Genomic DNA, 22779 nt, shown 5'->3' with positions numbered 1-22779 from the left:
TACTACATTTACGCGAGTTTTACTTCTGTAGTAACTTACGATAATTCCTTCGTGTAAACGGGATTTTGTAGTAACTTGCGATAATTTATACTCCGCGTAAACGAGTGATATATCGTAAGTTACTACAGAAGTGTAACGCTCGCGCAAACGTATATAGTAAATGTCGGTCTTTGGTGGTTTGTGTCAACACGATATCGTCGCCATTGTCAGTCTTTGGTGGTTTATGACAACACGAACCACCAAAGACCGACAATATCGAAAAGTGGATGTATACATAGCACGGACATGAACCAAATTCTCATCGACAGCATCGAAAAGTGGATGTGACTCGTAGTTCCAATTTCTGAAAGTGGATGTGTGGCGCTACTGTACGGCCTGCAGGCTGCATTCCGATATTCACTGCCAGTACTGAAAAGCTATAGTTTATGTCACGTGTATTATAGATTTTCAGTACTGGTAGTGCATTGCAGTGAATATCGGAACACAGCCAAAAGCGTCCCAAGAAAATCGCCGTCATTGCGCCTCTCATCCTTCTCTCTGCTCTGGGTAACTAAAATCTATAGTTTACGTCACGTACATACACTATAGCATTTTAGTTAACTAGAGTGAATTTTGGAACGCGCAGCCCAGATATTCTTTTCTTTACCCTCCGCATCTCCGAGTCTCCGAGTAACAGTAAAGTGCAGTAAAGTGCAATAAAGTAACGCGTCTAGCGTCTACTTCTTCCTTCTTCGTGAAAGTTGGTCCGTGAACGATTGTCCGTGCCTGCGCATATTTTATCGAAGAGTTTCGATTGCAACACGAGTTGTTAACTGCGGTTTGTTTCGACTTCAGGTAAGCGATCGGTGATTATCCGTTTCGCCGTTGTGCGCGAAAATTCGTCGCTGTTGCGCCGTTGGAAATTTCTGATTCTTGTCGACGCCAAGTCCCATCCATTTTGTGCAGTTACAGTTCCTCTCCTACCGCACGATCGATTTACGTTGCGCATCAGGCTTTTGTAGCAAGCTTTCAGCTGTTCGTTCACGCAAAAAGTAACGCGATTTTAAGCTTTATTTTGTGTTAAATCTAACAGGTTTAGATAGAGCGCCAGAAGGAAATGAATCGTTTTGTCCTTTTTCGACAGACGCCATGATACGGGTAGAAACGCGTCATATGTATATTTACGAAGGCTGCGATTCGTTTGCTGTTGCAATGCTACGCAGTATGGATTTCTTTGTCCTGATTTCTTCGTGAATCATATTTAAGTAGCGATAAGCGAACCGCAGCCGGAGCCTCGTGACTGCGACGCATTTTGTATAAGCCCATTCTACAATAGCCGTAAAGTATGCATTAAGACGTAAGCAGGAAGCTATTGACTAATGGGATTTTTACAATCCAAGAATGATCGGCTGTAGTTGGTCAATTTTTACTGCTTACGTCTTAAAACATACTTTTACGGCTATTGTAGAATGATATAAAAACTGTTATATTTTATATTTAATAAGATACATTACATTTTTTATGCATTATGCAAAAAAGGGAAAAGTATACTCCGTTGGGATCAAATGTGCTATAAAATTATTATTCTTTTTATTAAAGTGAATCTTTAGTGCAGCTGAAGTACCTAATTTTTTCCCTTTTCTGTCAATTTTGATGTGTGACAATGTGTAAAAATTAATAGTAATTGCAAAATACAGAAACTTGAAATAAAGTACATTCCCCTGTAGTATACTTTATTTTTCCTGAATTGTGCGTTCTCTCTTGGAAAGCACATTGAAATGTTGAATACTCGGTATTTTTTTTCCAAATGTATTTTTCTGATGATTCTTCGACAGTCAATTTTGTAAACTGAACTTAATGTAAAGTAAACTTTAAATTAAATCTCTCCATTGTCAGATATCTTGTATTTTTACAGTTAAAACTTGTCATAATTTTAATTATTGTATTGTAACAGATTTGTACTAATAGTCATATGAAATATATAGCATTTCTTTTCTTATTATTTACAGATTCACCATGCAGATCTTTGTGAAAACTCTCACTGGGAAAACCATCACCCTCGAGGTGGAAGCATCTGACACCATAGAGAATGTTAAAGCTAAGATCCAAGACAAAGAAGGTATTCCTCCGGATCAGCAACGTCTGATCTTCGCTGGTAAACAACTGGAAGACGGCAGAACTCTTTCCGACTACAACATCCAGAAGGAATCCACGCTTCATCTGGTTCTGCGTCTTCGGGGAGGAATGCAAATTTTTGTGAAGACTCTCACCGGCAAAACCATCACCCTCGAAGTCGAAGCTTCAGACACTATAGAAAACGTGAAGGCCAAAATCCAAGACAAAGAGGGAATCCCTCCGGATCAACAGCGTTTGATTTTTGCCGGCAAGCAACTTGAAGATGGCAGGACACTTTCCGACTACAACATCCAGAAGGAATCTACGCTTCATCTGGTTCTGCGTCTTCGGGGAGGAATGCAAATTTTTGTGAAGACTCTCACCGGCAAAACCATCACTCTCGAAGTCGAAGCTTCCGACACTATAGAAAATGTGAAGGCTAAAATCCAAGACAAAGAAGGAATTCCTCCGGATCAACAGCGTTTGATTTTCGCCGGCAAGCAACTTGAAGATGGCAGGACTCTTTCCGACTACAACATCCAGAAGGAATCTACGCTTCATCTGGTTCTGCGTCTTCGGGGAGGAATGCAAATTTTTGTGAAGACTCTCACCGGCAAAACCATCACCCTCGAAGTCGAAGCTTCCGACACTATAGAAAACGTGAAGGCCAAAATCCAAGACAAAGAGGGAATCCCTCCTGATCAACAGCGTTTGATTTTCGCCGGCAAGCAACTTGAAGATGGCAGGACTCTTTCCGACTACAACATCCAGAAGGAATCTACGCTTCATCTGGTTCTGCGTCTTCGGGGAGGAATGCAAATTTTTGTGAAGACTCTCACCGGCAAAACCATTACTCTCGAAGTCGAAGCTTCCGACACTATAGAAAATGTGAAGGCTAAAATCCAAGACAAAGAAGGAATTCCTCCGGATCAACAGCGTTTGATTTTCGCCGGCAAGCAACTTGAAGATGGCAGGACTCTTTCCGACTACAACATCCAGAAGGAATCTACGCTTCATCTGGTTCTGCGTCTTCGGGGAGGAATGCAAATTTTTGTGAAGACTCTCACCGGCAAAACCATCACTCTCGAAGTCGAAGCTTCCGACACTATAGAAAACGTGAAGGCCAAAATCCAAGACAAAGAGGGAATCCCTCCTGATCAACAGCGTTTGATTTTCGCCGGCAAGCAACTTGAAGATGGCAGGACTCTTTCCGACTACAACATCCAGAAGGAATCTACGCTTCATCTGGTTCTGCGTCTTCGGGGAGGAATGCAAATTTTTGTGAAGACTCTCACCGGCAAAACCATTACTCTCGAAGTCGAAGCTTCCGACACTATAGAAAATGTGAAGGCTAAAATCCAAGACAAAGAAGGAATTCCTCCGGATCAACAGCGTTTGATTTTCGCCGGCAAGCAACTTGAAGATGGCAGGACTCTTTCCGACTACAACATCCAGAAGGAATCTACGCTTCATCTGGTTCTGCGTCTTCGGGGAGGAATGCAAATTTTTGTGAAGACTCTCACCGGCAAAACCATCACTCTCGAAGTCGAAGCTTCCGACACTATAGAAAACGTGAAGGCTAAAATCCAAGACAAAGAAGGAATTCCTCCGGATCAACAGCGTTTGATTTTCGCCGGCAAGCAACTTGAAGATGGCAGGACTCTTTCCGACTACAACATCCAGAAGGAATCTACGCTTCATCTGGTTCTGCGTCTTCGAGGAGGAATGCAGATCTTCGTAAAGACTCTCACGGGTAAAACCATCACCCTTGAGGTCGAAGCTTCGGATACCATAGAAAACGTCAAGGCCAAAATCCAGGACAAAGAGGGAATTCCTCCCGATCAGCAACGTTTGATCTTCGCTGGCAAGCAGCTGGAAGATGGCAGAACACTATCGGACTATAACATCCAAAAGGAATCCACACTCCACTTAGTTTTACGTCTTCGCGGAGGCGCGTTCTTGTGAGCTGGAAGTCTACGGAAAGGCTAGTCGCAAATTGAATAGTATCAGGTATCAGTAGTATCGAAGTAGCATTAATTACCTTTTTTTTTTTAATTTACGCTTCGAGTCTATATTTGCGAATTCTTTTACCATTACTTATCAAGCATATTCCTTCTCAAAGTACGAGAATGTAAGAAATTGTAATCCAGGTATATATGCAAATAAACGCATTCTTGTGCAATAAAAATTTAAGATTGATATATCTTGAATGATTTTCCTGCGAGCTTTATAAAATCCAATTGGTTGATTTCTTTGTAAGATTTATTAAATGACTTTGCACGTACATTCTCACATATTGCCTGTGATACTCATTAAAAATAAAATACTAAGTTACATCTTAAAGTAAATAGTCTATTTTTCATCTAGCACCATCGACTCCTAATTGGTAGATGAAGAACAAGTTATATCTTTTAAATGTTTATAATATCGCAATTACTTTAAATAATTAATACTGTTGAAGTTACAAATTTAAATACTTGGTCTTGACATAATAATATAAGCACACATATCAATATAATTTTTTTGCGGTTCGAGCAGGAAAGGTAAGAGGCAAAACATTTATATTAATGCACGCGACATAATAAAAACACGTTTAATAAAAGATTGCACTTTGGTTCGCACTGAATATACATATGTACGATTATATACATGGTGATCGTGACATTAATTAATATACACAGTTGTGTATTCAGTCTATATTAATGCATGTATATGAATAGTGATACAGAAATCAAAATTTCGTAGTCATGTGATGAAATAATTTACACGCTAATCATGCTGGTAATCTCTAAACAAGCACACAATAAGATAATTTTTCCATTGCTGTGCAATTCTTTTTTTGTGCTGGGAGAGGGGTCTTTCTTATCGGTTTCATATAATGTTCTTATACAGGTCCTGTAATAATAATTATATTATTGCACTGCATATTCTATTACATAAAATTAGCAATCTTAACGATTATGCGTCACTCACCTATAAAGCTCAATAATACTGGTAAGAATATTAGACCATGCGCCGCTCCGAACAGAACAATACCCAAGTACATCCTGAAATAAAAAACTCGAAAAATCTGCGTCTTCGCGAACGCTAGCACTATGATTCCTACGAATTTGGTCAAGGTAATTCCGGAGAATACCTGAAAAGTAGTACGAGAGAATGAATATATATATATGTATATAAATATATAAATTTAATATTTTACTTGTTCGGGAAAATCAAGTTCTTTCGGGATATTTAAACTTTAAGAGATATCGTTTGTGCTTCGCGACATTTAATTGGACTTACAGAACTTCCCATGACGGAAAGGGCTTCCGATGCTTTACCGACCCTCGTCATCGCTCCAGAAGTGATGTAGGAGTGCACTATATGGCTACAGAATTCCACGGAGATACCAGCCGCCTACAAAAATTTCATACTTTAGCACTTAACAATTTCATTACTTTATTACATAATGATTTAATAACGAATTTTTTAAAAATATTGATACAATAATATAATGATTTTATACACACACATGTAATATTAAAGCAATGATAAAATGTTATAATTAATTATTAAATATTAATGATAATAATATTAATACTTATAACTGATGTTATTTTATTGGAGAGAAGAAATGGAATGATTTAAGAGAAAAGAAGTGGATAAATATTAATAATTTAGTACGAACCATGACTAAATTTACAAGAGAAACTGCGTTTAAGCTGACGCTCCACCAGTACATTAAGCCTGCTAAATCGATTATTATCATCAAGACAGTAAGAACGACTATTAATGCAGAAAATAATGATAATCCTGTGAGAAATAGCGTCACTACGAAGATCACGGCAATAGATAAACTTATCGACGACAAGGTTTCCTGCCAGATGGTCAAATACTGCTCATAAAACACGTAGAATACACTGAAACACGCAACGAAAAATTTATTCGATAATTTAATACAACAGCAAAAAAGTACCATAATGAAAAAAAAATGGTAGCAGTTTATTTTGCGAGGCTATACCCATTTTTCAAGATTAGGTTTAAAAATGTGGAGTTTTTTTAAATACCGCAAATAAAATCTTATTACTTACCTATATGGAAATACATAGACTTTTTGTTCGGACACCTTAGCATCGTTGATCATGTTTGTGATATTTTCCGATATTACTCTGGCGGCGTGCAGCGCCTCATACCAATCGGATGATTTTTTTAATGGAGTATGATAACCCATGAAATACGAATCGTTCACATTGGTCAGACCGAATTCATCATAGTAATAATTTAATGCCTGTTCAAGCAAGAAGTTTCAAATTTTATTGTCAAAGAAAAGTCTAATTTTTAATTTTAATTTTTGCTGCCACGTTTAGGAAATTGAAAAGAAATTGTTTTTGTGTGGCACGTTAAAAATTCTCCATTTAATAGATTTATCAAAATGCTAAAAATAACTATTTTTTTCTACGTCTAACGACGTTGACTCACGTCGAAATAAGCAGCTCTGCCAGCTTTGGCGCACTTTGCATCTGGAACGTCGTTCACGAAATAGGGGATAAACTTCCTGAAACTCATCTCATTCGGACGAGAGATATTCTCGTCAATAGTAATGTCACATAGCTTACAGAATCCGCCTGTAAATTTATTTTATTGTCGTCAAGTTAAACTTGCTAAGCTCAAAGAGTGTGTGTTTCCCGAAAATTGATATTATTATTACACACGTATACATATAAGCACATATATCAATAATAGTTTTACATGATGCCGCGACACATACCTCTATCATGCGGACAAAAGGATTCGTTGGCCTGGAAATATCTGCAGCAGCCACTAATCGTCGACCAATCGACATAATCGTCTATCCATGATGAGGCTGCTTTAGACAAGTAGGACCTGCAATTATTATAATAGATAAAATTCTTGTCGCCACATTTTGCGTGACATTTTCAAGCAACTTTTCGCTTGGTGTAGTTACAAAGATCTCCGGAACAAGACGACAAATTGATATAAAATTAACATAATAAAACACAAATTAACATTCTGTTAAAACATGAAATAGAAAAGCTATACGTTAGTCATATTTCCTTAGTTTTATTTATGCTTTGCAACACACATTTTTCCGAGATTATAAAAATTGAGAGATATACAAACACGGAGGATTGATTGGCAGCCGAATATATCTGCGTATACAAGGAATCCGTATTGCATCCCTGACCGCCGCATATGATGTTCTGTACCTCTTTCTTGCTGTAATTCAGGCCTTCTGTCAGAACGAAATACACGGGTGGGCCCATCGACAAAAGGTCCTCCATGTACTACAAATATAACATTCGCTAAAGCTGTAATGCAATGTAACGTGTAATATTCCGCGTATAATGTTCTAAAAATAATATAAAACAAATAGATACTATCTCTTTAGTTTTAATAAGAGGTTTTTCGCTTTGATTTCTATAAGCATAAATGATTGACTGCGAGTTGAATTGTAACAATTAGGTAGAATGATTTTCATCCGTTTTTAATTTTTTTCATTGTTTTCTATATTATTCTCTACCTGAAAATATTTGAGAACGTAAGAGTCTTCGGGCATCGAGAGCTTCTGGTCTAATCCAATCTCGATCTGCGGAAAGACTATGACATGAGTAGCGACAGCGGCGACGAAGATCACTATGACGACAATTCTGACCGGCGTCTTCATCAGAAACGGCGTGTACGCACGCTCGAAGATTGTATGAACGATACCGTCGCGTTCGTCGACATTCGAATCATCCTTGATGGAAACGCAGCAGCAAACGTCCAGGCGATTATTCTAATAAATATTTATCGTTTGTTTTAAAAATTGACGCATGAGAATCTCGTAAAGTCGGGGTATTAATTGTTAGTTAGAATAATTAAAATTCTTGACAAAGATTGAAATAATTGAATAAAATAAATATAACTAAGATAATATCAATTTGCATTTGTTATATCTATTAATTATTGAAGACATGATTTTTCTTACATAGAATGGCAACATTTTTATTAAAAATTTATATAAATTTACCTCAGCTCTCCGGGAATCGAGGGACAATAAAGCGACGAAGGCCGTTATTTGAAGGAGAAAATTAATTAAAATCGATAACGAGGCGTACATCGCAAAGGTGTTGACCGCTGGCATTGCAGAAAACGCTCCTGAAATTTTTATTTTTTACATATTATAATCACAAACATAGAGAAAGACGCCTTGTTTTTTAAAAATATAATTTGTATGATACTTTTACGTACGTACCAATAAGGAAGCAGAAACATTCGGATGTACTGGTAAGCAGCATCGAGGGTCCGACTGCGGCCAGAACCCTGCCGATGTGTTCTGGAATTGTTTCGTCGATTTGCCGACTATTTCTCTGATGATTTTGCACCAAGATGAAAATGTTGTCGACTCCGACAGCCAGCACTAAGAAAGGAATTACCTGAATAACAATTTACCATTAAATTGTTGTTTTTGTGCAAACGTCTCTTAAATATATTTAAATTACATTTGACTGATAAAGATCCATGTACATTCTCGATTACGTGAATTTTTGTAGCATTGTTTAAAAATAATTTACTTAATTTATTTTAATATCCTTTATTATATCGTAATTTAATTTGTTTTCGTATTTGCGAGAACTTTAAATGTAGATTTTATGTAATAAAACAAACGTTTAACTGGAATTACATGTCTTCAAATTAATTATAATACCTCGATTGTGAGCAGAGTGGTTGGCACGCCAGCATAGCCGAAGAGACCGACAGAACAAGCGACCGATGCTATGACTATGATGATTCCACCGACGCTCAATACGATTTTGCTTTCGGTCTAAAATAGGAAAATGGGAAATTATAATGAAAGCGTTTTGCACCATATGTTTATATATTTTATAATTTCGTGATATTTTTTATGATGATAAATACTTACAAAACAGGCAACGGAAGTCTTGATTTTGCCGAGTGCAAAGGCGACGTAAACGAACATGACGAGGTAACTAATAATCACCGTTATCATTTCCGCTTTCGACGTCCTATCTAGTTCGTCCTGTATCGATTTTTCGGTGGACCATGCGACGTCCATGAAGTCCGGTCGACCATCTTCGTTCCATTTTTCCATAAAATCGAGGAAGCTAAAATTTACAATGATCGCGCGGTTCGGTACATCAATTCATGACGCATTAACAATTATTTTTTTCGGCGATTCCATTCTTTTTCTCTCTTGATTTTTACACACCGCTGTTCCCATTTATTGATCGTCACGAGGTCCGATTCATTGAGCGAATTTTTCACCAGAAATGTTAAGACTAGTCCGGTCGCTTTAATGTAATCGGAGGAATCATATTTAAACTCGCCTTCTTTCAGAAAACCTCCGATTGCTATGGCAGGAATTATGGGTCCTTTGTATGGCGCCAGACAGTCTGGATGAAAAGAATTCCTGAAAAACCATTTATTAAGTACTAAAAACAAAATGGAATTTTTCAAACTATTTTTATTAGGCAAAAAATATGCTTTTGTGGAAGAAAAATTCGATAACTTGTTACTTAAAATTTACTAAACACGTTCACATTTCTCTTCGATTGGAAAATTATTCACTTTAACTAAATTGAATTATTATTAAAATTTCGATCTATAAAATAATGGAAAAATGCATAGAACTATCACTATCGTAAATTTTTATTGAGACTGTTGCCATTGCATGATTTATTAGGCAAATAAACGCGTAAATTGACTATTACTTACTGCATACACATGTACAACTGATCAAGGTAATTAGTGTTATATCCTCCTTTTATCTCTGTTTTATTGAACGTGGCAAGGTTATTCTGGAAATATCCCCATATACTTTGCACAGTGCAGAGATCGAGAGTAACCGGTCCGGTAAATTCGCTTTGTACGGGAGCATAGCAGATCTTTTCCAGTCCTTCGCCAGTTTCTTGGCCTAACTATAAACATCAAAAATATTAGCCAGATTCTTTTATTATATTTCGCACCCTGAGTATTAAAATCTTTAATTGTATACGAACGTACTTGAAGAATCTGCTGCTGCAGATCATATACTTCTAGCAAGAACTCCTTGTTAAACACTGGTCCGAACCACATAACTCCAATCGAAGTATTATGCCTTATCTATCGTGATGCGTATCGAAAATATTTATTTTTGCATTAAAAAGTAGAAATTTTTAAATATTTAAGAATATAGTACTATAAAAACCTAATATCGAGTTTCATTTGGATATTTATACAAGAATGTCGGAGGTATATTAATTGCTATTATATAGGAATTAGGTATAATTACCGCAATATCTTACCGTATCAAGATCCTTGGATTTTATAAAGATTTGCTCGGTCCGATAGAACGGCTGGAATCTATTATCAAAGTAATCCTTTTCTAGCCTCGATCTGCTATTCGGCGCTGCCCATATCTCGATTGGATTCACCGTCACCGAAAGGTAGTTGATTCCGTAACTCAGACCAAGAACGATGTATGATGTCGTGAACAAAGTGACGATAGGATACTTGGCGAACGCTATTGAATATCGTTAACATTTATTATTCGCAGCTAAAAGTTTGTCTCTCCGCATATTATATAATCGTATGGCAGGAAAAAATAATTGTTTAATATCTAATACTATTTCATACTACATCAAAAAATAATAATTTTCTGTTGCGAACGTGATTTTAAGTTATATCTAATTGGGGGAAGGGGTGCTGGAGATATATATATATATATATATATATATATATATATATATTACAATATATATTTATTAAATATGAATATATAATTTTTTTTTAATTTAATTAAAAATTGTATCTTGTATCAAAAAAATTGCTATCGATAGTTTTCTATCATTAAGATATCGCGCACACATATAACATAAAATTATATTTAGAAAAGATACGTAATTACCTGTTCCCCATGCAGCGAAGGCCACTTCGAAGACTTTTTGGTAGCTTTGAGTACAGTTTTCGCCTGTCTTTTTTGCTGGCGGTTTGGTAGAACCTAGAAATGTAAAAATATTTAGGAAGAAAGTGCTTGAACAATTTGAAATACTAAATAGAATTTTTTTTTTTTTTAAATAGGATTAATTAAAGATTGATTTTTTCCCGTTGTTCCTTTACCTTTTTTACGATTCTTGAGCAAAGTATACGTGAAACCTGCTACAATTGGGATTAAAATGACAAGTATAGCCGCTATGACACCGTAGCCATTAACATCGCCGATCATAAACGTATTATTTGACTCAATCTCTAATTCGATGAAGGGACACGCGATGGGGCAATCGACGCAGCTGCAGGCTATGGACGAGTTCTGGCAAACCCAAAAATAATAAAACAAATGTCAAATTTAACGTGATAAATTTAAGACGCATAAATAAGCTTCTTCGTGCGGATTCTTTTATACGCGCGAAAGATCGGAAGCGCTTATAATTCTCGCACTTACGTCGTAAGCCTCGCTGCATTTCTTTGTTGCAGCATTCCACGGCTCGGCACCCCATTCGTCAGCCGCATCGTAAACGTATGTCATCTGGAAGGGCGTAAAAGCGTTCGCTTTGACATCGCCCATGTACTCGTACCACCTTTAAGAATTATACGCCATATATATATATATATTGCGGTTCTGTTTCATTTTATTCATTGTTTCGACGATCGCGTGTGCGCGTCATGCTGCTTACACTTACAATTTCGGGGAGCACCTGCTGGCCCCGTGCGCACCGCAGGCCAGATCCATGCCCAAATTTCCGCTAGTAGGATTGACGACGTTTTTGCAGGAATCGTACGTCCTATTTATGAATTCTTCCGTGAGATGAATCTAAAGTGCGGTCAGCGACGTTTAAATTTTTTCGTAACAATGTGATTTTAATTTTGCTATTCGAGTTATCTGCTGCTTTACACGTTATTTAATTTATTATTTGTTAATATTTATCAATAGAAGATCAAGAAATGTGTTATGAGAGTCAAAATGCACTCTTGAGGATCACCTCAGATTCGACGACGTACTCGACACCATTTGCTTCGGAACTCTTGGTCACCTTCACGAATCGACCCTGCTCGGGACTGCAAGTCATGTCGCAGATCTGCCGAAACACGTTTCGGATGCAAGTCGGACACCTGCCGAGAATATTTTCCGCCATTTGCATGTTCTCGTCCATCGTGACGATCTGTTCGGCGTCGCAGCATGTTATCGGTGATTCTGCAGGACGTCGGACGCACGTTCCATGAATTATATATATAAGCGCGCGTATAATTATATATCCTCGAAGCGGAGATGCCGCACTTGGCACTCTCCAACCGCAAACAATCGCGCAATCGGTAACGATCTCGAAAAAAAAAATATATATATACTTTAATATACAAACCGTCATTCTCGAAGAAGTGCGGACATCTCTTCCGCAGAAGAGCTTCGGACGCCGCATCGTTGATCGGTTGGGCGGTGATGTTCTTTGCCACGCAAACCCGCACCCGAGGTAATACATCGTCCGATATTCCGCATTGACCATACCACGCACAAAACTCTTCATCCGCCGAGATCAAGACGCAACACAGCGCGAGAAGAAGACCGAACGCTTCCGGTCGCGTCATTTTTCGGGCGTATACGGGGAACGCTATCGAGGGATTTACGCCTATATAGACGTTCCGAAATCGCTCGATATGCGCGACAGCGAGAATTGAACGCGCAGCTTCAGGACGTTAGTTAATTGCTATTATATCGCGGGCAAGATTAGCGTGATAAATACTGTACCCTTCGACAATGTACCTCCTCGAACGAATTCTCACCTCGCGCTTCCGTTCGCGTTTCCGCGTCCGCACAATAAATATCTCCACGCTTTAAATGCTCGATCGTACATTCTTTATTTTAGAGCTGCAGGTAGTCGATTATTGCCTCCGTCGTAAATTTCGTTCGAAACTAATGCGACGGCTTCGTTCCCGACAAATAAATTCACCATAATCCGTTCCGTGTAATTTTTTAATGGTCGCACTGTAAACTAAAATGTCACACGACTTCGTTTACGAATTGCAGTTTCTGTCTCACTGTTCTGTCACCTGTTCTGGATATATCCGCGAGAATTTCGCGACATTTAGATATCCATTGATAATGTTTCCTTTCCCAGATCGAATGAACAACTGTCTCGAATGACCGGCGTCGTGCCGTCATATCAAATCGCGTTTATCGAGCCCCCGCTAGCTTATCATGCAGGTGAGAATTCGAAGAGATTTCTTATCAACGGTAGGACGTAGCCAATAATCGCAAGATTTTGAAATTTTTTCAACTGTTCCATCAGGATCCAATTAGATAAAATGAGAATTATTATAGCGACGTTATTTGGTCTTCTATCTATCATTATTCTCACAATCAGTCGAAATGACACACGCGTGCGCGAATGTTCTCTCCGACTAATAAATTCTTGGAATGAATTACATTCAAAGAGTGTTCAGGAACCAATTCATGCATTTAGATGGATTCAACCATTTAGTTTACTTGCAGCTGCGATATTTATTAATCACTTCACAACTCAATCAGGGATTTATCGAACACCTGTGAGTTATCGATATCTTGATATCTCAAATGTGATAAAACTTTTTGTATTTATGTTGCACATGTCGCGCGACGTTTGTTTCGAAAAGCGGAATACAAAATATTGGTAAAATATTTGATGATTTGTGATCTTAATACTTTTTCTATCCTATTCTTAGTTTTTAAAAACGTTATTGTTCAATATTTAAGGATTAACAACTCGATTCTTAATGAACATTTAAAAGATACGTATACGCTATAAGAATAACGACAGCTTTATTTAGCAAAATGAATTGCGTTATCCAACAATATTTCTTAGTCGGTCATTCGTGATGCTCTCCAACATTTATTCTAATTTCAATAAATGAAGTTCCAATTAATTGAATATATATTGACAGTTAATTACGAATATAATCAACGAGATAATTTCATGCGATATGATAGGAAATTCCAAAGTGGGATCAATTCGCAGTTTTTATTCCTGCTACGTTTTATATTCGTCGATATAAGGCAATTTTTGGCGTGAATCTGGTATAAGCAACCAAAGGGTACCAAGCTGCACCAGAACCAATAGCAGCCACGGATAGCAACTTTGGTATATGTACCAAACCATACCAAACGATCGCCAAAAATCGCCTATAGTAGAAATAAAAGGGGAATAAAAGGGTAATAAAAGGGGCCGATTTTCCATAATGAATAATCATATTTTAATGACTCAATGATTGTACAAATGGATCACTCTTAAACGTCTCCGCATACAACCGAGGAACAATAACAACGAATATAGCAATCATCGTAATCATAATATATTCCATTGCTAAACGTACCGCGTACCGTTCACGTAACGAGTTGAGAAAACGTAAAGGGTTTCTTTTTATACTCTCTCTCGCGCGTACCATATATTTCCGCTCGCATACGAGCTGCGGCAACATTTAATCTCATCCTTGGTTCTCGCCACTCAGCTTACTATCGCTTTACGTTCAACGCAAGGAAGAGGTACTCCGTCTCCATGTATATCTCCGTCTTTCTCTTCTCGTTCTCGTCTGGAAAGACTCGTTACATCGTTACACGCTATCTCGTCTTCGTTTCGTTATCACTCGCCCCTGTCTTTTCTCTTAACTGTGCCCCTATATAACGTCTCCTTCTCTCTCTTATATATTCTATATTTTTATATATGTAATAATCCTACCAACCCCGCATTTCTCTTTCAGACCCTTCTCTCATCCTTTTTTAATCTCTCTTCTATTTTCTCTCTCTCTTTCTCTCTGCCTTTCTTTCTTTCAATATAGTATTCTCGGTGTCCCCAATAAATACCCAAGGTATCGCCCTAATCGTATATACCCCCAAATATTACTATGTTCAACGGTAGCGATAAAGTTTATATATATCTATCAATAAAATTTCTGGAAGAATGTCAATAATCATACAATAGACGATCAATCGTTCGACGATCCACTGCGTACCCGGGGGGGGAGGGGGAAGGGGCGAAAAATATGAAACTCGGTACTAGGCCAACTATTGGGATACGTCTCCGAGCTAGAGTGTCTCGACCCTGTTCGATTTTTGTTTTCTCCGACCTGACTCATCGCCGAGGAAAGTGCGTAAATGGTGGGGTTAGATCCATCGGGAATCGCGAGCAATCGGATGATGATTCGCGCGTTCAACCCTTTTCAGGCCATTTTTATCAAGTACACAACGGATACCTCGAGTAAATTTCTAGCTTCGATTTACGAAAGTTTCTCAAATGCATCTAATTTTTTAAATAATTTGTTATTTAATCACTCGTTTTCTTTGCGGGATATATTATTACATCTTTTTTATGTTGATTAGAAAGATAGATTTATAAAAAATTAAGTGTTGACGGACTATAATATCGTTTCGTTTTTCTTTCTTTTTCTCATCTTACTTTAATATTCGCGCGTGGAGCTTCCACGATTCTGAGAACGTAAACGTGAAACAAATGATTTTTGGAGCTTATACGAAATGTACATTTCTTTAGAATTCAGCTGCGGTTGAATGAACGTTAACCTTTGATAGTATCATGTTTTCAAAACTCTTAAGTGAGAAGATAAATATACGAGGCGCACTATCTTAAGCTCGATTAACTCCGGCTAGAAGACACGTGGCCGCGATAAGGTGACCGCGACGACACGCTCTTCAACGTATGGCAGACACGAAGAAAGCATCCGTACTTCGAATGCTCAAGAGACAATCGTACTACATTGTTTACACAGCTGCGGACTGGACTTTATATCAGAGATATAATATAATACTCACGTCGGGGGGATAAGGATAAATCGACTTTATATCGCAGACCATCTACGATGAACGAGATGGTTCTCCACGACGGAAGTCTAGACGGAAAATCTTTGATAAGTGACTTAAATATATAAACGCCGTTATCCGCGCGGGTGAGCGACTCCCCGGGTGTGTCACGCACTTTCCTCAGCCTCTTTCTCTCGAATGTCCTCGTAGATCCTCCGGCAGGAAGGATACGGGGGTCGAGGAGAAAAAGAAACATCGACTCTCGCTCGGAGGCGCGCCTCTCTCGACAGAATTTATACAATAAAATTTATATATAGTAGACAATGCAATAATTCGAGCAACAGAAGGTCCTCCGTAAGTTTTTTTTCCTTAAATCTGCACGTGTGTTCTCGCCTATATTAATTAGTAAGTAGGTATCTTATTATTTTTTTTTCGCTGTCAGATCTTAACCGATATTATTTAGATTTATTAACCGATATATTTTGTGTCAACTGTTTCGTGTATATACGTGTCCCGCGCGATCGCACGTGAATTGTGTCCACGTGTGCTGGTCTACGTGACGTGTATCTGTTCGTATCCTTTGTTCCTGCCATCCTTTTCATTGACACAACGAGCTTCTGAGCAACGACGATTAGAATAAGTCCAACAAATTCTAAAGTCACTAAAAATGCCCGCCTCAATTTTTCCTTACGGCTAAATTATACAAAGCACCGTTGGCTTGCGAAGCGCATTTTCTTTGCGTTAAATACAAGAAAATTATTCTAGCAAAAATTAATAACTTTATATTGTGGAAAAATTGTAATTAACGAACTCGTTGCTTATCGTAAGTAATCGCTCAGGAAAATCGAACTGTAAAAATCGCAGCGTTAAATTCTTCAAGTCATTCGAGATATAATAATGTTATCTTTTATTAAGAAAATCATGACCGATTATGATAAATGATAACGATCAAGCAAATAGGATATGTATTAATACACGGTTGGGCTGGATTTTTATGCCTATAATATTATTTGATATGAATTTACGTAGATTTCTTCGCTTCAGCAAACTATTTCTTGCTAAAGCGAAAAAATGTACATAATTCACGCAAATTATATTATTAGACCGGAAAAGATCCAACCCGACCGTATATTGATACGTTTCATATTTGCTTATCTTTCTTTTGATGCGTTAAGTTTCTGCATAAATTTCCGTTTATTCATGTCGATGTGTGTTAGAGTGTCTTTCTGTAGTAATTCTCGAAATTTATACGTAAGTTTTTTTGGTGTTGGGCATAATTCTTTAGCCAGCAATTAAAACAGTTACCAATCGCCGAAGTTACGCGATTATTAATCGCGATAAGTCCAGCGATATAAGTTTCCATTGAGATTTCACCTTTCGACGAACTCCCGCGCTTGAACACTATTATAAGTCAGTCTGATATTAATCCTACTAATTATTGCTATGCGACAATTTTGGCACCACGTTCGTCACACTTTTCCGACACGTATTCTTCGACAAACAGAAGAAAAAACGATTTCGGTATGTTTCACCGAAGAACGTGTGTCTCAACGAAGATTTCTTCGGCGAGACAAATCCACGCGTTTTTGAGTATCGTGATTTTACAGTTCAATTCTCGCTGATATTTCTGTCTTTCGGAGAACTACTTTCGCGCAGGATGGCAGGACCCGTGCGTAATATAGCATACTCGATTTCAAACGGAAGAAAAAAAAGAAAGAGTCTTTGTCATTCTTGGTTGTCTTGTCGCGAGCGCTTCAAGATAAATCTGGCGAGCGTCCGATCGACTTTTCAGCACAAAAGAATTCGCAGGACGAAATTGATTCCTATTGTTCTTGACTGCCTGTTCTATCTTTGATATCTTTCCATGAAAATAACAGCTTCGCGCGATCTTTTGTTCTGTATCGACGACTTTAAGATAATTTGCGGAATATAAGCAAAGTATGTGGCATAAAATCCATACGCAATCCATAAAAAAACGTGAATTTAATTGTTCCTATTAAAAATTAATGCTGCTCGAACTTTTATAATAAAAATCAACGCACCATATTCGATCGGAAAAATACGTTAACATTATAAACTCAACAATCGTAATGTAAAACATGAAAACAACAAAATTTTTAGACAGTCGCATTACAATAGTAGGAGGTGACTGGCAGTCAAGCTGACGAATTTTACCGCTTAATGCAATTTCGTAAAAGCACGTACGTGTCGCAGAGGTATCCGCGGTGGTTCGTAAAATCGTAAGAAATCTGTGTCAAAGCACGCACATCAGATGCGTGGTAACGCGCTCGAGATGGAAGCAATATTACAGCGTTCGATAAAACATTTGTTAGACGTTACCGATAAAATTTCCGCGGTTCGCGCGGTCCACCACGAAGGAAAAAGGAAAGGATCAAACGCGTCACCCGTTCCCGTCTTCTCGCCATCCTATGCACACTGTACAAATTGTACAATAGTATCCCGGCCGGTATAATTAGTACTCGTATAATTACACTCTTCGAAATATACTAATAATTGACGCGATTTCGCGAATACGTACATTTTTTTTCTCTTTCGTATCGACGCAATCGTCTCTTTCCGAAAAGCATTAACGTAGAAAATTCGTCACGTTATTGAATTCTCAGCGATTTCGATCGATTTCAGATTTTTAGAACAAAGTCTCTTTCTTCTTTTCCAGATGTTGCGCGCAACATTGACGGCACGATCCCTCTCGCTCATCTGTATATAAACTTATATTATACGTATATAATATAACGTTGTACAACATTTTATTATTATAGCGCTGTAATATCATAACATTACAGTATTATAATATCAAAATATTATACGCTTCGCTTTTCAAACACGAAGATCGCGACGAAAAACGCATCCGTCCGGATCGCAGATCGTCACGGACGACAACGTGATGAGTATGTGCGTATGCGTTGTGTATCAGTACTCGATATGACTATATCAAATCCCATTGAGAGATTGGCAATTAAATCCTTATTCGTCCACGACTGGAAGACGATCGTCGATTCGGAGCGCTGAACGAAGACGTTAACGATCTCTAAACGGATAATTCCGCCGCACCTAATACGGTAACTTCTATTGATTCCCGTTAATGTGCAATGCATCGCTGCAGAAAGTCTTTCGATAATTAAGCGATACTATACCGGCGCAATTAGCACCGATACTCGCATATATAGAGGCATCGATTCTCAATTTTAGCAAGACCTGCGTGACCCGAGGCGTCGTCGCGCTAACGTCAGCCCGACGTCGAGGAAGATCTAAGCTCGCAATATATATGATTCCGAATCCGCTAATCGGTTTACAGCGATCAATGTTAACTCCGCAGCTGGAATCATAAGGTAAAAGAACGATATACCAAAATCGGGAGACTTCCTCGAAGAAACCGGCGACGTGACGCCGCGCCGCCTCAAGCGTCGTCCGATCCGTCCCTTTATTGTCCTACTCAGGAAACGCGGTCGCCGCGAATTCGCGAACGTCTCCCTTCGCGTTCGATAAGACTGATCGGTCACGTCGTTTGCGCGCAACATCCGCATTCCCTCGAGTATGCATACGGGTTGCGCGCGTGGCGATGAGAGGTGACGGAATGTCCTCCAGAATGTCTTCGGAATGTCTCGATGAATATCCTTCGAACGCTCTCGTCCTCTGAGAAATATTCCTCGAATGCTCCCACGAGCCTCTTAGGACATTCTTAGGGAATATTGCCGGGATATCTTGAGATATTCGCGAAAAATATTCGCGGAATAATTTTCATAAAGCGCTTCGAGAAGATATTCTCTCTCTGGAGGACACCACCAGCTCGCACCACCAATCGTGCTTGAGCGCTTGCATGCCGTGTATGAAAATGTATTTATGTATGTGTGTGAATGTGTGTGTATATATATATTTTTATTTATACATATTTTTTTGGTTGTAGGTATACGTCTATGTGGATACTTTCTGTCGTCTAATTTACACGTATTAATCCCTCGATACCATTCTTAATTTATCGTAATACCCATTAACAACGCGGTACATGTGTCGGATTATCGTGAAAGGTTTCGGTGCCGATACCGTTCGCCGTCCCTAAAATTCAATATGTACGTTTTAAAGTACGAGTGTGCGCCTCTTTTCTCTTTTTCTCTCATTCTCTCTCTCTCTCTCTCTCTCTCTCTCTCTCTCTTTCTCTCTCTCTCTCTTTTTTTCTCTCATACATCCATGCATGCTAACCACGGGCCTTTAATGCATCTCGTCGTTATGTCGGCGCATCTCACTTCGCAGCTTTGGTCTCGAACACTCTGATCATCACTCTCTCTTTCTCTCTTTCTCTCTCTCTCTTTCTTTCTCTCTTACTCTGTCATACGCATATAAGGTCTGTTTATTTCTATTGAACTGGCTACACTAGTTCAGAGTTCATCTTTCTTACTCCACATTGGAAGGAAAAGGACAAACTCTGAACTAGCGCGGCCAGTTCAGCAGTAGAAAACAGACCCTTCGACTCTCTCACTCGTTCAGTCGCTCTCTTTTGTATCTTAAGTAACGTTAAAAATAAAGTCTGCTATGTTGGCGAGGATGCTCGACCCTGAAAACAGGTTAACACGCGGCGAAACGTTTTTTTTTTAATTTCTTTTTTGGGGGGGAGGGGACCGTGGACGACGTTACAATGCAATTCACAAATCTACCCTTTCTCTCTTTCTCTCTCACATAACATTCCATATATATAGTATGTATACATATATTTTCTGTATGCGTGTATACATACATGCATATATATACGTATATATATGTATGTACACACATACGACATATCTTAATTGATTTCTCTTTAATCGCTAAGACTTACTCGCTATGCGCGCGAATCGCTTCTTCAATCTCTTGTTTCTTCTTCCTTTTTTATTCTTTTTTTTCCAATTCTTTTTTTTTTTTAAACGCATAAGTCTCTCTCTCTCGCTAATCCTCGCAGTCCTCACGTCATCCGGCGATCGTCAATGGCGTGACGCGCATCACGACGGTTTCATATAATAATAAAAAAATGGAGGATGTGTGTAGGAGCGTGGTGGAACGATGGGAAACAACGCAACGAGCGCGCCTACGCGCGAGCTCTCGATCGCGACCATGGTAACGCGTAATCATAGTGACATGGTATGACGACATATATCATTATTACATTATTTACAGAGTCGATTATCTCTCCGGATCATCCGCGCCGCCGTCCACGCGGAAACGGGGGACCAACAGGATCGAGGGACGGATCGCCTCGATCACTGATGACTCTCGAAAAGACAACCGAATCGCGTCTCGTAAAGCCGGCGACGTTAAAATTATGCCGGCTGATGCTGTTAAGCGGAGATACATATATTCGAGAAGCGACGGTTTGACCCATCCTAATAGGATCTCTCAGACACGCTAACAATCTCGATTTATTTAATCTCACCTTAGAGTTTCTCCCTTTTCTTTATGTACTTAATATGTACAGGATTTTGTGTGTGTGTGCAGAATGCAAAGTGCTTTATTTTATATATAAATTATCGAACAATATGCAAGAACTTACTTCTTTATGTTTATAAATCAATTTCTGCGAGTATAAAAATGGATACCAAAACTTTATGCTTCATTTAACTTCAAATGTACACTTTTAGGGACTTCTTATGAACATATTTAAAACTGAATGTTGCAGTTGCAATTTTTTTATAACATTAGCAATAAAAAGGGAGAAGTCGAAACTAATGAGAAATGATATGTGTAGAACGAAGCGAGCGAACTTAAACTATTCACTGAGCAGGGATAAGCGTCTTAGAATTCATATTCTCCATTAATCCGATCCAGTCTTTTGTTCGATCACGAAGAACTAGATCGGCTATTCATTAACGATTTATTATTCGCCATTAAATTATTCGTTTTCAGAGCCAGCGATCTGCTCGGCATCGCTTCTACGACTTTGGGGGATCGTCCGCGTTACGATTGTCAAAATCAAAACTATTGACCATAAGTCTGGCATTCTTATCTTAATTTAATGACATACTCTTTATCTTAACTTTAATATTACGTCGTTAATTCTTTTTTTTACTTTTTTAACTATTTGAATATGTCGACCGCCAAGAGACGCGACGAAAGAGGAAAGAGGAGAAGATCTGATCGGATCCGATCAGATTCTCCTGATCGGCGAGGAGAAAGCTCGATCAAGCATCTCGCTTGCTCTCGTACAAATGGTATAGTCGACTGCGTCGCACGCACGCAAGCACATATGGATTTCCTGCTGGAAGACGAAATGAGGAAGAGAGCAAAGGGAGAAAGCGCAGTCTTCGCGAATTTCCACGTGGGCGGCGGAATGCGCGTTCCTCGCGTATCGTTATCGTGATTATTCGCAATAATCGGATAATTATCTCTGTGTATTACGCTCGGTCGTGGTGATGATAGGTGATGTCGGTGGTGATGATAATGGTAGTAGTGGTGGTCGCGTTTAATGGCGGTGGTAACTTAACGGTATTACCTCGTTAGCGAGTCAGCCTCGATATTATTCAACTTAAACGTGATTATTAAAGTTAGGTTGTTGAGCACAATTGTTGATTTCTATCAGAGACTTTCGGGAGGCGCTGTGGCTCGAGCTCATGTCCGCGAACTCGCCGGCCGACTTACCCTTGCGCGGCAATGTGGTGGCCTCCCCCAGGGAGGGTAGCTCCCGTGGCTTCCAGATCGGCGAACCTGTTGCAATACATTTTAGAGATTAATGTTTTACAACATGCATTTAAAAAAAAAGAACGAAAAAATAAATCTTATTATATCTGATAAAATATGTATCTGATTTATTTGAACAAATGTCCTACTTCCTACTATTAATTTACTAATACTATTAAAAATAATTTCCAATTTCCAAGCAAAATTTCCATCAATATTAATTAAAACAAAATTCGAAAAACCAATATGATTAAAGTATT

General features: G+C 38.6%; 3 protein-coding genes across 15 annotated transcripts in view; 1 reads left to right on the top strand and 2 right to left on the bottom strand.

Moving 5' to 3' along the window:
• The first annotated feature begins 637 nt into the window (after nucleotides 1–637).
• On the top strand, nucleotides 638–4287 carry LOC143901863 (polyubiquitin-A). Of its 2 annotated transcripts, none has more exons than XM_077414490.1 (2): nucleotides 638–834; nucleotides 1989–4287. In XM_077414490.1, the coding sequence occupies exon 2, from the start codon at nucleotides 1996–1998 to the stop codon at nucleotides 4057–4059; it is 2064 nt and encodes a 687-aa protein (XP_077270616.1). In that variant the 5' UTR covers nucleotides 638–834; nucleotides 1989–1995; the 3' UTR covers nucleotides 4060–4287. The 2 variants fall into 2 exon arrangements, with proteins under 2 accessions (XP_077270616.1, XP_077270624.1); XM_077414498.1 differs by lacking the exon at nucleotides 638–834 and adding an exon at nucleotides 1009–1031.
• Nucleotides 4288–4673: 386 nt separating this feature from the next.
• LOC143901856 (NPC intracellular cholesterol transporter 1 homolog 1b) lies at nucleotides 4674–13214 on the bottom strand. Its single transcript, XM_077414479.1, has 23 exons — nucleotides 12435–13214; nucleotides 12057–12268; nucleotides 11757–11887; nucleotides 11519–11654; nucleotides 11197–11386; nucleotides 10985–11077; nucleotides 10383–10600; nucleotides 10102–10200; nucleotides 9814–10016; nucleotides 9308–9508; nucleotides 9002–9203; nucleotides 8786–8902; nucleotides 8333–8513; nucleotides 8108–8235; nucleotides 7619–7873; nucleotides 7219–7382; nucleotides 6845–6960; nucleotides 6556–6701; nucleotides 6168–6364; nucleotides 5765–5996; nucleotides 5380–5493; nucleotides 5068–5230; nucleotides 4674–4989 (listed from the first exon to the last, which is right to left on the bottom strand). The coding sequence occupies exons 1-23, from the start codon at nucleotides 12655–12657 to the stop codon at nucleotides 4979–4981; spliced, it is 3732 nt and encodes a 1243-aa protein (XP_077270605.1). The 5' UTR covers nucleotides 12658–13214; the 3' UTR covers nucleotides 4674–4978.
• Nucleotides 13215–14274: 1060 nt separating this feature from the next.
• The window catches only part of Sif (guanine nucleotide exchange factor still life), a 45629-nt gene continuing 37124 nt past the window's right edge, over nucleotides 14275–22779 (bottom strand). For all 12 annotated transcript variants that reach the window (XM_077409304.1, XM_077409313.1, XM_077409295.1 and 9 more), the window contains one exon: nucleotides 14275–22546. In XM_077409304.1, the coding sequence (XP_077265430.1) occupies nucleotides 22368–22546 (179 nt within the window). In that variant the 3' untranslated portion in view covers nucleotides 14275–22367. The remainder of the gene's footprint in view (nucleotides 22547–22779) is intronic.

The sequence above is a fragment of the Temnothorax americanus genome, unplaced genomic scaffold (assembly GCF_048541705.1).
Source record: "Temnothorax americanus isolate GAGA-0224 unplaced genomic scaffold, ASM4854170v1 Scaffold10, whole genome shotgun sequence".
Lineage (NCBI taxonomy): Eukaryota > Metazoa > Arthropoda > Insecta > Hymenoptera > Formicidae > Temnothorax > Temnothorax americanus.
Note: the sequence above shows the minus strand (reverse complement) of the source record. Positions and strands in the feature narration are given on the sequence as shown.